At 41.2% G+C, this 15,866-nt stretch overlaps 2 protein-coding genes across 9 annotated transcripts in view; one reads left to right on the top strand and one right to left on the bottom strand.

The window, feature by feature from the left end:
• The window catches only part of HAPSTR1 (HUWE1 associated protein modifying stress responses), an 824,185-nt gene that overhangs the window by 230,615 nt on the left and 577,704 nt on the right, over nucleotides 1–15,866 (bottom strand). The gene's annotated exons all lie outside the window — the stretch shown is intronic.
• Nucleotides 1–15,866, top strand: part of MAPK8IP3 (mitogen-activated protein kinase 8 interacting protein 3) — a 72,079-nt gene that overhangs the window by 27,204 nt on the left and 29,009 nt on the right. For all 8 annotated transcript variants that reach the window (XM_050713740.1, XM_050713739.1, XM_035548791.2 and 5 more), the window contains 3 exons: nucleotides 1,881–2,127; nucleotides 6,429–6,531; nucleotides 9,207–9,325. In XM_050713740.1, coding sequence (XP_050569697.1) covers nucleotides 1,881–2,127; nucleotides 6,429–6,531; nucleotides 9,207–9,325 — 469 coding nt within the window. The remainder of the gene's footprint in view (nucleotides 1–1,880; nucleotides 2,128–6,428; nucleotides 6,532–9,206; nucleotides 9,326–15,866) is intronic.

Raw genomic sequence — 15,866 nt, 5'->3', positions numbered from 1 at the left:
GGGGGAAAGAGGTTTTATGATCACAGTTTACACGTGGTACTCGTTGTCCCTTTGTACAGTAGAAAGCACAACAGGCAAATTGCAGTTGAAGTATTATAAGCCTTACTGGATCGTATTTTTTCTTAAAAATCAAGTTTGCTATTATTTTCTTTACGTATTAGAAAAGTAACTCACAAAACAAGAATATGAAGTACATGTGGGAAGTGTAGTTTCCACCTGTAGCAGCCTAAGTAAAGTGTCTCAATCTCGGTTTTGATAGTAAAATCAGCAAATGTGCAGGGAGACGATTTGAACGTCCATGTGGGAATATGGGGGCTATTCAGACTGACAGTACAGAAACCAAACAAAACATGGATAGTATTCAATGGTAGCGTATTTTTTAAAAAGCCTTAATTTCTGATACAAGTGTGCAAATGCAATGTAAATCCTCTACAGTACAATGTATAGCAGGCTATTTTAAGATAAGCATACAGAGGCCAGTCTGTAAAGGAAGATGTTAATAAGATTCCAGATTTAAAAAAAAAAAAGGCTGCAAAGGGTTAATTTATTTCAGACCTCTCTCATCCCATTTTGAATTTGATTTTTTTTTTTTTGGTCATGTTGTTCAGTTACTATTAGAACAGTAGAACGAGACTTACAAATGAGTGAAGCATCACAGCTCCAAGGTTTGGGAGGCCTTGAAGCAGCTTCTGAGCAGAGCCAGAATCTTTCTTGTAGTTGCACAGGAGGGGAGAGACAAGCCATACAGATTATAGCTGAGTCTGGGTGTGCAGATACTGAATGTCACTGCACTCAGTTGCAATTCATTATCACATATAACTTTGAAAATTAATTTTGTCATCTCCCTGCAGGCAGTAATTAGAGCAGGCTACCGTGAAGAATGGGGAGATCTCATTGGGTTCTGGGAATGATCACTGCATTGGTTAAGACATTAATTGGCTGACTTTGAAGCAGTGCTGCTTTAATTGACAAACAAGGGGCACAGTATAAAATCCTCACAGAGCCTTAAGTCTCCCATGTTTTTCAAGAGGTGTTATACAAGAAATGGGGCTGTAATGTTTGTAAAGATGAGACCCATTTGTGCACATTTCACACTGGAAATCCATCTCCTATGTTAATTTGTCAGCTTTTGATTTTTGAATTCCTGGATCCTGTCTTGTCATTTGTAACTGGGGAGACCACATCTGTTTCTATTGTGTTGTCAAGCTGAAGGCATGCTTGGCTAGCTTCCGCATAATGTGGTGTGGGGACATAGGTCTTCCCCCACTAATAAAGTCAGACTATCCCAGCTTGGTATCCACTTTGTTTCTGCAGTCTAGCATCAAAAATACTTTGGCGTTGTCTCAACACTAGAGATTCTCATCCTGGTTGTGTCAGTGGCTTACTGTAATGACAGCTTCCAGATCATCTAAGAGGTCACTTCAGATCTTTCCCAAGCAATGTCCATGTTGCCTTCCAGTCTTGGGAAACTCTGGCCTGGCTTACTGCAAGTGCCAAAGGCCTTCAGCTTCCACAATAGCCAGTGGCAGTTGCAGGTGCTTTTTCAGTTATGATAAAGCAACCTTCCTTGAGGTGCATGATGAAGAGGTCACATACTGATGAGACTTGTGAAGACCAGTCTTAAATGGTAAAAGAAGAAGGATATCAGTCCTTTCACAGGTAGGATTTGCTTCCTGAGTTCAGCATGAGAACTCACTGCTTCATTTTGGTTGCAGTGCCATGTGTCACCAGAGAATGCTGGACGTTTAGTTGGTACAGTGAGCAAGACTCATTTTCCATAATGCTTTAAGGCAGCCATATTCCAACAAATAGGAGATTAATTGAAATATCTACCTGTGCTTTTCCCTTTTTATTCTTTCCCTGCCCTGGAATTTCTGTAGTGCCCCCAAGATGACATGTCTGAATCTGGGCAGTCCTCGGCAGCTGCCACACCGAGCACCACAGGAACCAAGTCCAACACTCCTACATCATCTGTGCCCTCTGCTGCTGTCACGCCCCTGAATGAGAGCGTCCAACCCGTCAGCGAATACAATGGCACAACCAAGGGCAACAAGAGGACACGAGAAAAGCGGAACAGTCGGAACATGGAAGTCCAGGTTACGCAGGAGATGAGGAATGTCAGCATAGGTATGGAAGCTGGAGCTTGCTTATTTTGCCATTAAAGTAATTGCCTTCACAGTGCTTGTGTCCCTCTGTTACAAGAAGAGGCTGGGAGACTGAAGGGTAATCAGCTTCATAGGTATAGAATTTGAGACAAGCTTACTTAGAAAGATATGTAGATGAAAAAGCCGAGCCGCTTTCCATCATTTATCGGCAGTCCTGGCTATCGGGGGAGGTCCCAGTTGACTGGCGGCTAGCCAATGTGATGCCCATCTATAAGAAGGGCCAGAGGGCAGACCCGGGGAACTGTAGGCCTGTCAGTTTGACCTCAGTGCCAGGAAAGCTCATGGAGCAGATTATCTTGAGGGTCATCACGCGGCACTTGCAGGGCAAGCAGGCGATCAGGCCCAGTCAGCATGGTTTTATGAAAGGCAGGTCCTGCTTGACGAACCTGATCTCCTTCTATGACAAAGTGACGCGCTTGGTGGATGAGGGAAGGGCTGTGGATGTGGTTTACCTTGACCTCAGTAAGGCTTTTGACACCGTTCCCCACAACATTCTCCTCAAGAAACTGGCTGCTCGGGGCTTGGACTGGCGTACGCTTCGCTGGGTTAGAAACTGGCTGGATAGCCGGGCCCAAAGAGTTGTGGTGAATGGAGTCAAATCTGGTTGGAGGCTGGTCACAAGTGGTGTCCCCCAGGGCTCGGTACTGGGGCCGGTCCTCTTTAATATCTTTATCGATGATCTGGATGAGGGGATTGCGTGCACCCTCAGTAAGTTTGCAGATGACACCAAGCTAAGTGCGTGTGTTGATCTGCTTGAGGGCAGGAAGGCTCTGCAGGAGGATCTGGATAGGCTGGAGCGATGGGCTGAGGCCAACTGTATGAGGTTCAACAAGGCCAAGTGCCGGGTCCTGCACCTGGGGCGCAACAACCCCAAGCAGAGCTACAGGCTGGGAGATGAGTGGTTGGAAAGCTGCCTGGCAGAGAAGGACCTGGGAGTATTGGTTGATAGTCGGCTGAATATGAGCCAGCAGTGTGCTCAGGTGGCCAAGAAGGCCAACAGCATCCTGGCCTGTATAAGAAGCAGTGTGGCCAGCAGGGCTAGGGAAGTGATTGTCCCCCTGTACTCGGCTCTGGTGAGGCCGCACCTCAAGTACTGTGTTCAGTTTTGGGCCCCTCGCTACAGGAAGGACATGGACGTGCTCGAGCGAGTCCAGAGAAGGGCGACCAAGCTGGTGAGGGGTCTGGAGAACAAGTCTTACGAGGAGTGGCTGAGGGAGCTGGGGTTGTTCAGCCTGGAGAAGAGGAGGCTCAGGGGCGACCTTATCGCTCTCTACAGTTACCTTAAAGGAGGCTGTAGCAAGGTGGGGGTTGGTCTGTTCTCCCACGTGCCTGGTGACAGGACGAGGGGGAATGGGCGAAAGTTGCGACAGGGGAGTTTTAGGTTGGATGTTAGGAAGTACTTCTTTACCGAAAGGGTTATTAAGCATTGGAACGGGCTGCCCAGGGAGGTGGTGGAGTCACCATCCCTGGAGGTCTTTAAAAGACGTTTAGATGTAGAGCTTAGCGATATGGTTTAGTGGAGTACTTAGTGTTAGGTCGGAGGTTGGACTCGATGATCTTGAGGTCTCTTCCAACCTAGAAATCTGTGTCTTTGTCTGTGTCTGTAGAGAGACCGCTAATTGGATGTGAGTTATTTTCTGAGTTGCAAGTTTTGAAAAGTCAGTAATAAAAATAGTTTCACAAATACACAGGATGACAATGGATTACTGAGTTCAGTTCCCTGCAGTTGCTTTAATCCATGTCATAGAACCCCTTTCAGGAACAGGTAAGTCCCATCTCAGTCTGAGCTTTTGGAACGCCGTTTCTGGACCTCATCAGTATGCTAGTTGAAAACTTGCATTTAGTTTTCTCTCTGGATATATTCACAAGTATTTTACATCCAGTTGTTCATATGCCAAAATTATCAGTTGGGTTAACTAATTATTTTCCCTTCTATGTGTTTACCCTACAGTTTTATGTATTTCAGAATAGCAATTATATCCCTATCTAGCCATTTTTCTAAGCTAAGTAAGCTGTTTTCTTTTAGTCTGTTTCTCATATAAGAAATCTTTGGAAGTTTCAGTTGTTTTCTTTCCACTTCCTGGAGTGCTTCAATAAACTTAATTAATTATTCCTTGTGAAGAAAGCCATCACCTAAGCCTTCAGCACCAGACTGTTTAAAGAAAGAAAATGATGTAATAACATGCTAAAAGCCACTTTCAGTGCTGTTCAATATAGCTGTACCAATGTAGTGTCTGAGCACCTCCCAGCTTGTATTGTATTTAGACTTGCAGCAACCTTCAGAAATGAGTAGTGGTCTGTTTCTTGCAGATCATGAGCTTAAATACAAAGGGACTGTAAAATGAACAGGAAAGTCTGTGCAGGAGCATATGAAAGAACATAGGTTTTGATGTTAGCATCATAGAATCACTTAGGCTGGAAAAGACCTCCAAGATCATCTGGGCCAACCTTTAACTTAGTACTAACAAGTCCACCATTAAGCAATGTCACTACCTCTACATGTTTTCTGAAGATCTCCAGGAATGGTGAATCAACTACATCCCTTGGTAGCCTCTTCCAATACTCCATAACCCTTTCAGCGAAGAATTTTTTTCCTAATATCCAGCCTAAACCTCCCATAGTATTCTCCTGGAGAACCTCCTTGTCATTTCCTGTGCATCCTGGCCAATGCAAGTCAGTATGAACATTAGTAACAGAGAAATTGAGTATGGATGTCTTTGGTGGCTGAAACCAGGAATTGTACCTAACAAGAATAAGCTAGAACAAGAAACACAAGAAAAGAGAAAGTTCTTCCAGTGATGAGTTTGAATTTTCTTCAGAGACAAGTTTGTCCTACAGTATTTCTCAGAGTTCAGAGGGCAGTAGTTCAAGTTCACTATAAATAATTATCCTTAATTTTGCAGTTGGTTCTTATATGGTCATTTACCATCAGTAGCTTTTTTGGGTCCAAGTCAGGTCTATTTTATATGCATGCAACTCTAAAGTGGATGTGTATATGAAAGTTTAAATTTTCTTGCTGAAATTATCATATTGTGGAATCTGCTCAAGGCAGATAGGTGTATGTTTCTTATGTGCTCTGCATATTCAGTCTTTCAGCTATTTTTCACGTGTGATGCAGAAGTATATCTCCATGCTGAGAAGAAACTTAGATACTTGAATTTTAATTAGATATTTTATTCATCTGTAATTAAAATGTCTGTCAGTGATGCAGATGTCTAAGAGCAGAACCTACAAAAAAGGGATTTGCAGAAAAGCTTCCCAGGTTATAAAATAAAGAGAAGGAATCGTCTGTTTCTGTGAGGCGGGGAACCATTTGTGTATGGATGCCTAGTTTGTCAACAAATACACATCGGGCTTTGGCTTCAAGATGACATTTGTTGCCAGCAAGTCCACAATGCCAGCCTAAAACAGTAAAATCAACAGTCAAGTTGTCATGGGCTTGGTATATGTGGCTGCTGAGGAAGTTTGGAAAGGTTAAAGATTTCACATCTAACAGTTAAGGGACTAATATAGTTTACATACGAGGTCTTTAATCCTTCAGGAATTTCATGTGTAAACAGCCACTGTATTTATATTGTTTTTTTTAGAATAGGTGCAAGCCTGAGTTTTTGAACATTTTGGTTTCTAATATGAGTAACTTGACAACAGGATTATTTTTTTTATTTTTATTTTCTTATTTTCTTCTTCAAATATTGGCTTTAAGCTGTAGATTATACAGAAAACAGACGATTTCATATGTTGGACAATGTGTTTTCTAAGTGAAAATTCACTGTAATGGGTATCTAAACTAGTTGTAGACTTGAGAATTTGTCTTGACAAATTATTTCTATTCAAATAAGCCAGTGCCGATTCATAACTAGAGTAATCTCTGTGAAGCTATATGAAAAAGTTACTCTGTTCTTCAATTTTGGCTAAAGCTGCATAGTCATTGAAGAATTTTTACTGACAGATAAAAAGATTATTTGCAAGTTATTTTAATGGATAAAGTACTTGTGGTTATTACATTTTAATGCGTATCCAGGCCAATGATATTGGTGGCAAGCTAGTGTGGCACAGGGTATGCTAATGGTCTTTCTGCCCTGAATCATGAAGGTACCTTCCCAGTCCTGGTGCATTTCTGTCTCTAGGTGATCAGCCACTTTCTGTTCCTATTTTAACACTTTGTACATGGAACCATGAAGTTTTGAAGCCTTGGTATTCAAAGCTGCAAAAGTGCCTTCCGGAAGCACTGATACTGTAGACCATATGTATTGTCTCCCTTAGGTATGGGAAGCAGTGACGAGTGGTCCGATGTTCAGGACATCATAGACTCTACACCAGAACTGGATATGTGTCAAGATCCCCGCCTGGAACGCACTGGTAACAGGTACTGATTGTGACTTTTTGCTGTTTGCTCTCTAGCTTGGTTTTGTGATGAGTGAAGAATGGATGCCGTGGTTCACACAGTTCAAGTTACAGCTGTTTGAGGAAAATCCATATGTTCTGCCTAGTGCAAATGTGAGGGGTCTTGATTATCTTAGAGTTGTCCAGGGAAGGCAAATATCAGCTGGTAATCTGTGGAAGGAGCTGTGCAATCTGAGCAAACTGAATGAGGTTTGTTTGAAACAGGTTAGTTTGCCTTGTAGGATCAGGGAGCACAGAGAAACGTAGCAACAAAACATTTAAACAGGCAAAGGGGACATAGGCTTAAGTTTTCAAGGTGAGGAAAAAGATGCATTCATCTAATGAGATCAGATCTGAATTCAGTTTTAAAATCTCAGGACTTTTTCAGTTTTTTTGTGTTTTTTTTTTTTTAAGTGTTGGAAGAGGAGCAGGTCTGAGATGTGAGGGAGGACAAGCAAGAGTGACCCCAGCAGGGCAGTGGCTGTGGTGCAGTCCTGCAGGATAGGAGCAGGGAGAGCAGAGCAGGGCACTGGTAACGGGTTTCATAAGCAGTCCCCTACAAAGGAATGGGATGAATTAGGTGCAGGGGATACCCAGGAGCAGCAGGACACGGGACTGAAGACAAGTACACCTACAGCATAGGTTAGATAAGGACAGTAGGCACAGGCCTGAGCTTAAAGGGAGCCCTTGGACTAGTGGACAGAAGGTGGCTGTGTTCAGGTCTAAGGTGAGGCTAGTCAGAGCAATTTTGGACCGTCAGTGCACTCAGGACCTTGACAGAGTCCTCTGAATTAGTGAACTTTTACCAAACTACTATGCTGATATCCTTCCTGTCTACCACCCTTTTTGTGCTCAGTGGGAGGCTCCCTAAAGGCTGTTAATTTTGGCACCACGTTTCTGTGAGACGTCATTAACCTAGAATTACTAGTCTAGGTTCCTTGATTCATTTTTATGAAGGTCTAGAGATTAATTTTATGGAGTTCATTAATTTTACCCTGGTCCAGTGGGTAATTTAGCAGGACACCAGCAAAAATAACCCCCCAACTCTTGCAGGTATGCAGAAAATAATACCCTGACAAAGTTAAGGCAAAATTTTCTCACGGACCAAATCTGGACTGGATTGCACTTGTTGAGCACCCTCTTCTAGTCCTCTAAAAGTGCATGTGAGCAGCAATAACAGATGCCTTTCTCACCTGTGAAACACAGTTAAGTTCCCCTTAGAATATGTAGGGTACATGGACAATTTTTAGGGTCAGCAGCAGGAGGAATCTAGGTAGCCAAAACAGCTCTGTGTGAGGAAAGTAAAAGTGACTGATGTGATCAGACTGATAATTGGTTTGAACATGAAGAAAAGAAAGGAGTGGAGAGGGTTGCTGCACTGGAAGCTCTTCATGCAGACTGATCTTTGATCCACATAGAGTGGCAGAAAACCACAGGAGACACAAGATAACTCTGGAGCTGCTGAACAGTGTGCTTGCTGCTTTAAAAACAGAATCCTTTTGAGAGATGTATTGTTTCAGCAAGTGGAGTGCTGAAGCTGAATTACGTCTTCAAGTCAGACCTTGAATGCTGTTTGCTTCTTTTCGCTTGTACTGTCTGTTAGACTGCATCAACTGTGTAATTCCTCAGTGTTCTCGGATTCCTGGGTAGCTCTGTAATTAAAAATTCTATTTTTTTCCTTTTATCTGCAACACGTTTTACCTCTCAAATATCAGAGACAGCTAACACAACACATTTGTAATCTCCATGTTTGATCACAGAGACTTGATTTAGCTAAGAACAAAGCCACGTGACTTGAGATAATATCCACTGGTACTGACCTATATGTTAGACTGCTGGAAAAATTGCACAGCCTTACTTCATATTGGCTGATTCCCCTTGTACAAGGCAGGGCACTTAGAAGTGTCTATACCCACTTTAATCCCATTTTTTGCAGTAAGCACTGACAATCCTAGAGGATGCCTCACTCCTCCTTACTGTGTCTTTCTGCAACAGTTGTATTCTGTTTAAGCCATGAGATTGGCAAAGAATATGAGAAGATTCTTGGTAGAGAAGACACTAAGATGTGGAAATGTGCTACCATATGATGTGATTAGATAACATTAACTTTGATTTACCTTTAAGGAAATACATTTTGCTGACATAGGAAGAAGCATTTGTGCACTTAAAACCAAAAGAAGAAACTAACCTTCAGGCTGATTTCACTTACTAGTTGGCAAAGAAAAAAGAAGACCATTGCTATTTTCAGCATCTGAGTCCTTATCTGATCTGCTTATCTTACCTGCTTTGAAGGTTGCTTTGAAGTTGATAGGAGTGTGGGAATCATTGCACAGTGTTAAAAGTCAGAATTGAGAGCTGCTGTGAATTGAAAGGTTTCTGTGAGATATCGAGTTGTCATCAACTCTTATGATGTAAAAAGGAATCAACCAGGCAAGCTTTGAGGTTGTGCATGATAGGTACTTGCACTTGATATAGGAAATAAAATATGTTTTTTTCTTTACTTACTGATTTCCCTGCGTCAGCCTATGGTGAACAGGCAGAATGTACTCTGAGTTTTGACTTCAATGTTCTGTAATGCTCAGTATTTCAGAGAGTTATGTGATAGCTCAAATGTTGCCAAGTAACAAGTGTCCTTGCTTTTTCTTCTTCCAACAACAGCCCAACACAGGGGATTGTGAACAAAGCATTCGGCATCAACACGGACTCTCTGTATCATGAACTTTCCACAGCAGGGTCCGAGGTTATCGGGGATGTTGATGAAGGAGCAGATCTGCTAGGTAAAAACTTGTTAGAACCGTTCTGTTTTCTCTGATACAATGACAATTCTATTAAGCTTCTAGAAGCATTTAAATTCCCTTTTTTTTCCGGAACTTGGATGTTTGTCCTTGGCATGGAATGGCATGGAATTTGGGACATACCGTGACTGAAATATGTATCTGTAGTACAGTAACGCTTATCCAACAATTTAAGTTAATTTCTAAGTAACTTTTATTTAGTTTGTCTTTAGGTGTGTAAGTTTTTTCTCCATAGGATTCTCCCACATGAACAGTTTGGAGAGAAAATTTGCTCCTTCCACTTCCTCCCCCAAATTTTCACTTCAATAATTTTGCACACTAGCAACTTCACTTGGAATAAAGGTTTTGTTTGAAATATGTAAGAAAGTAACTCCTTTTGTTAAGTTTTTGAAATTTAAAGGAACAATTTATTTTAATATGAAAATATCATGGTCTGTATTGCAGTTTTTACCCTTTTATAGTCAATCTAAGAGAAATTTTAATTCATCTTTTAGGCTAGTTTTGAAGGAGGTTTTAATATCTGAAGTCTGGTTATGTTCTGTATTCCCGACTAGGACTTTGAGGCAGTCAGAGAAACAGCTCTGTCTCAGGTAGCAGTCTGAGCCCTTGTCATACTTTCTGGCGTTGGATGCTGAGTGTGTAGACCTTAATTCATGACAAAATTTAAGCATGTTCTTAATTCCTTCTGAATATTTTTCTGAATCAGGAAGATATGAATGGTCTTTGAATATCCAGACAATGCAAGCACCTGACAAAGTTTATAACAGTTTCGCTCACTTTCAGTTTTGCTGTTTGACTTAAGGAGACTTAAGAGACATGAGGACTCCTACAGTATGTCATTTATGCATTGAATAGCAAAAGATCTGATCTGAAAGTGAACGTTATCTTCCTGGTAGTTACTGACCAGAGTGTTTGGATAATCTTACAACTTTGGTTCTGGAAAAACAATTTTTATTAAAGAACTTTTGGATATGTATCTAGAACAGAATCAGTTGAATTATGTCACAGAATTCCAGCAGCACATCTTTGTAAGACTTAAATTAGGGGGATATTTGTATCACCTTTGAATGAATCTTGTATCATGGCCCTCTGAAAGGGTATGTTTCTGCAGAGAGGATCGATTTTAGCCTATTCACTGTAGACTTAACTATGAAGAAGTGGACTGAAGACTGAAAAGTTAGGTTAGCATAGCACTTCTTGCTTTATCTAAGACAAAATCTCGGAAAGTGGTACTGTTACAGGCAAATGTGGGACTGGAATTTAAAAATGAGATCCAGGCTCTCATCAGAACTCTTGCAATAGCTATTTGATATAGAGAGATTTTTATTTTTTTAGAAGCATGGTATAAGCTCTGCAGCATGCAAGATAGCTCTTGTGCATGGAGTGATGACCATTGCCTGAAGTCTCAAGACATTTACTGTTTGACTCCTCATCTCAAAATTGGCAGAAGAAAAAAATCTACAGAAGAGTCAAGATGAAAGCACTGTTTTTTGCTGCCTGTGATTTGAGCCAACATGTGCAGGCAATTTAAAAATTAAAATTTAGAAGGAAAAGCAAGAGTTCTAGGTTTGAGAGTAACCTGGATGTTAGCAGTCATTGCAGAAGGGCCAGAACTCCTGCTCAGAGTGAAGATGACAGTAGCAATGACATGCGACTTAAAACTTCCATCTGCCTGCTGTGGGATGAATTTTGATTAATAGCCCCCACGCGTTACTGAGAACTCTCTTCATAGCAGGGCCAAAGCGTTAAAAATGCTTAGAATCTAGCCATTTCCCATATACTTTATCATGGTCCTCAGGTGCTTCCTTATCTAGAAGAGTGTATAATCTATTACATGGCTATCTTCCACTAAATCACTCTATCACTCTATCACACTATATCCTCTGTGCCACCTGCTGCTTTCTACCTCTTCCTGAAATGGCTGTGGCTTCAGGGAGTGTCAGCTTCTAAGAGATGTTATTCAGGAAAATGACTAACTGTATGAACTGCATGGGACAACCTGCTTCCTACTTCTGGAAATTTGTCGTCTGGTAATCCACTCCCCAGTTGGATTACATCCTGAACCCAGTGATCAGTGAGAAATACAGGCTGTTGTTTACAAAGGGCCAGAGTTTTTAGTTGCTCAGTGGGAGACCATGCTAGTTATATCACTACAGTTCCAGTTAGTCAAAAGTGCTTCATCTCTTCCAGTAATAAGACTGCCTAAAGATCAGTGACTGATTCTGGATCTTGGGTCATCAGTTATTTGGCAGTTAACACTTGTATAATAAAAAGCGTACAGAAACTTTGAACACTGCCTATGTAAGTATGGCTTGTGAAGATCAGATTTGTTTCCACCTGAAATCTGAACCATCAATATGTACAGATCTAATTTTTAAATTTAAGAATAACGTTATTCCATAGAAAGGAATTCCTTACTCGGTGCGGTCAGGCACTAGAACAGGTTACCCAGAAGAGTTGTGGATGCCCCATCCCTGGAAGTGCTCAAGACCAGGTTGGATATGGCTTGCAGCAACCTGGTCTAGTGGATGGTGTCCCTGCCCATGGCGCAGGGGTTGGAACTAGATGATCTTTAAGGACCCTTCCAACCCAAATATATCTGTGATTCTAAAGTTTGTCCTTTTTCACCTTACCAAATACATGAGGGGGGAAAAAAAAAGATTGCTTAATATTCACATTTCTTTTGCTTAGGAAATAGAAATTTCTTGTTCTCTCTTCATTAAGCACAAAAATAAAGGTTTGTTTCCTGGCTAATGCTGTTGTTATTAGGAGTAGTTTTTTCTGCAGAGCAGCAAGACTCTTGCAGCTGATAGCATGGCATGCTAGCAGAATAGGAAGGCTTCATCCAGTTCCTTTCCAGACCTGGGAGGTGATATATGATGAAATCAGTTCGCTGAGTGAGTTTTGTGACAGAAATGTCAATCTAATTACTCCTTCTGTTGAGTTCTGGCTACCAGCTTTGCCCACATGAAAGTGTTCTTTGAAATGAACAGACATCAGACATGCTGCTAGGATTGTATATAGGAAGGAAAGCAGAGAGATCTGAGAGGCCGTATTTCTCTGACTTAGAAATGAGATTTAAACACTTTTTTTTGTCTTTTCACAGTAGAAAGCACTAAGAATGTCTCATAAAGTTGGAGGAAAAAGTCTAGGTCTCAGTACTGACAAATTTGTCAACGTTATACAAAAATTTGCCATTCTTGTTAGATAAATTGTTCCCTTTTCTGTAACTTTTTGCCTGAAGAGCCACAGACGAAATTGTGCTATATGGACATGATATAAGAAACAAGATCCACAATCCAAAAGGTTTCTTTCTTTCTGGGTCTTATTTAGAGAATTAAGTGTAAGTGAAGTTTACCAAAAGTGAAAGTTTCATTCTTCCTCTAGTCTCTCTCAAAGCTTGGAAATCAGCCTTCAAGAATATTCTTTGCTTTTGGACTCAGTTTCTTAAAGAAAGAGAAATCTCATTAAGAGGACCTCAGAGTAGAATGATCTTGGAAAAATTACCTTTGAACAATAGCTGGCAGACAGGTCTGTTTCTTCAGTGGAAAATCTCACTCTTCTGAATATCTTCTAAGCTACCACAGTCTCTTTGTACAAAAGCAGCACTCCTCATTGCACTTTTGGAATATAAAACCTGCTTTTTTCCCCATGTTCTAACACCATTGTACACACATTAGTTTGTATAGGGTATATTCTGGAGAAATATGTGGAACAAGAACAATTATTTAGCAGTGGTAATTGTTGACCTAATTCCCTTCTTTCTCACTGCAGCCTTAGGAACGCTGCCACCACCTAGTTGGCTGTTTGCGTCCCTACCCACTTGTTAGTTGCTTGTCCTTTCCTACCAATCCTGGGTAGGCTCACTCTTTTCTCATCTACCCTTCCCTTGGTCTTCACTATCCCGAGAGACTCTGGATGTGGAGGAGGACTAGTGGTTCAGCTGTGGACTGTGTGAAGTCCTTTCAGTTTTAGGACTCCAACTGTGCTTTGGAGATTAAAACCTCACTTCAAATAACAGGGATTTTGAGGTGAAGACAGAAATTCAGTTAAATATATACGTAAATTTACCACTAATATGTTTTTTTAAACAAAAGTTGAGATGAGATTATCAAACCAAGTCCTTGCACTACACTGGGGGGGAAAAAAGGTGTTCTGAAATGCGACTGATTGTCTTTTGCATACTGATGCATCACTGAAGTGCACATTTAATTTCAGCAAATCTGGTTACTAAAAAGAGATATATTGCAAGGGGAGGGGAAAGGAGAAGGCAGTGGAAAATAGCTGTTCTGCCTTTACTACTACATTAGAGAGAAAATGAAGGTTTACCCAGTCCAAGATGTGATTGCCTGAGATTGATGCCTAGAAAACTGGGGGTAGCTAAGGCATGTGGTTGTAGTTGTACCTTGGGTTATCTTCCCGTAGTTTTTTTGTCCTGTATGTAGAGTCATGCCATCTACAGACATGGCAGGTCCTGTCCTTACTATTTCATGCCTTTTGACATTGAAATGGCTGAATCATTGTCAATTTTTTTTTTAAACAAAATTTTTCTTTTGTTGGTTTCAGTCAGTGATTGATCATTTTTTCACTTCCTTTTTTCCCTTGTCTCTCTGTGCTTCGCTGGACATGGCCCATAGGGGAGTTCTCAGGTGTGTATCTCTCCTCCACTCAGTTTCCTTTCTTGTTTCTTTTTTTTCTTGTTGAGACTGAATGACATGGTATACACGTGTGATACTCCCCTGCTCTTGTCCAATCACGGTTGGCTTCGCAGACTTTTTCCCACCTTTGCCTTGCTTGGTTCCTTGCACTGACGGGTCCCTGGACAGTAGGACACCCCTGCCTTGTGCTCACATGCCTGCTGCATTTTGATATGCTTTTTTTTTGGTGTGGCTTTCTGCAGGTTTGCTCCACTATATTACACTGGCCTGTCTCTCAAGGTCTTCAGAAAACTCTGCTGTACCTTCCCTTTTTTTCAGGGCGTAAAGTGCCTTTTTGCTGCACGAGTGCTGTGCTCTGAGCAGAGCTCAAGTGGGTACAGAATTAGGTTTGTTTCTGCTTTTCTTCAGGCGAACAAGGCTGTGAGGAGTCCCTCTGCTTGCATGAAGGCTGCTCACTAGCAGTAATCTCACCAGCAGTGGAAGTAGATCTGATTTTTTGAAAATGCCTTTTTGAATCTCTCATAATGTACGCACACTGGCCCTCTTCTGACACAGCTGTAATGAAAACAAAGACTTTCTTGAGGGATAAGAGAGTGACAGAGCCTCTGTCTTCTTTTTTTTTGAAGCTTTGTCTTTCTGGTAGGAGTTTGAAGTGATATCTCTCTTTTATTTTTGTAAAGAAGGTTTGCTACATTAGGGCCATCAGGAGGTCAGCAGGCCCTAGACTTGCAGAATTTTCACCTTTCCATAAAATGCAGTTGGGCCCTGATACAATTTCAGATGAAGTCAAGGGGATCTCTCTTGATTTCAGTACAAATTGAATGAAGTTTCCCTATAATAAAGGCAGGTGACTTAAGAACACACAACACAAAATACTGTGCAGTGTTGAGCTGTCACGTTCCTCTGCACAACACCTCTTGATGTTGGCTCTGTAAGGTTACAAAAGGAAGGATGGCATTATTCTTTCTTCTAGTATGAATTGTTTTTGCTCTATTACTGTAAGCCACTTTTTCTTTTTTTTTTTTTCCTCAGAAAGCCTCACACTGAAGTTGAGTTAGAATTTATCTCAGTAATGAAGTGGGTTTGGGCCTGTCAAAAAGGCCATGTAAGAGCTTTGATATCCCCCCTCCTTTTTTTTTTCCTCCTGCCCCTATCCTTCCTTCACCCTATTTGTAATGTCTGTTGAATTACCTCTGTCGTGGGATGGGAAACCCGAAGATGTTTAGTCCAGGGGAAATGATGAAGATGGAAGAAAAAGATGAGCTCATCTTGAGCTTGTCCTAAAATCTCAGGTGTAAAACTGCTTAGGCTAGGCTGCAGAAGAACAAGGTGTAGACTAGTTTATATTCAGCATCACTTACACTGGCACCACACATGTTTACACATGCTGATGAGCTGCTCTGTTTGCTGTTTACAGATTCGTATTTAATGGCTGCTTTTTTCTCTTCCTTTCCTCCCTTTGTCCCCATATCTTTCTGTTCCCTTTCTCGTATGGGATGGCTCTCATAGTACGGGATGATTTCTTTGGTAAGGCGAAGGCCTTTTTTCTTTTTTTTCTTTTTTTTTTAAACTGTATTTTTATTTCTAAATTTCTTCCATTCACCCAACATCTTTCCATATGTCTTGCATTACCTTGCTTTATTTTTTTGTGATAATGGTATCACCTCTCCAAGAAGCAGGACGCAGCTGGTCCACAGTGGTGATTTGAGGTTTCTCTTCTTTTTCTTGATGTGGTTGATTACCCACTTTGATGCTTCACACTATTTGCCTGACTCTAAGAATTGCAGAATGTGGAATGGCTCTCCCCTTTTTTCCACATCACAAAGGAGTAAAGACTTCTCATTTTGTCACTCCCCAGTGGTGTT

This window comes from Cygnus atratus, chromosome 15 (genome assembly GCF_013377495.2).
Source record: "Cygnus atratus isolate AKBS03 ecotype Queensland, Australia chromosome 15, CAtr_DNAZoo_HiC_assembly, whole genome shotgun sequence".
Lineage (NCBI taxonomy): Eukaryota > Metazoa > Chordata > Aves > Anseriformes > Anatidae > Cygnus > Cygnus atratus.
Note: the sequence above shows the minus strand (reverse complement) of the source record. Positions and strands in the feature narration are given on the sequence as shown.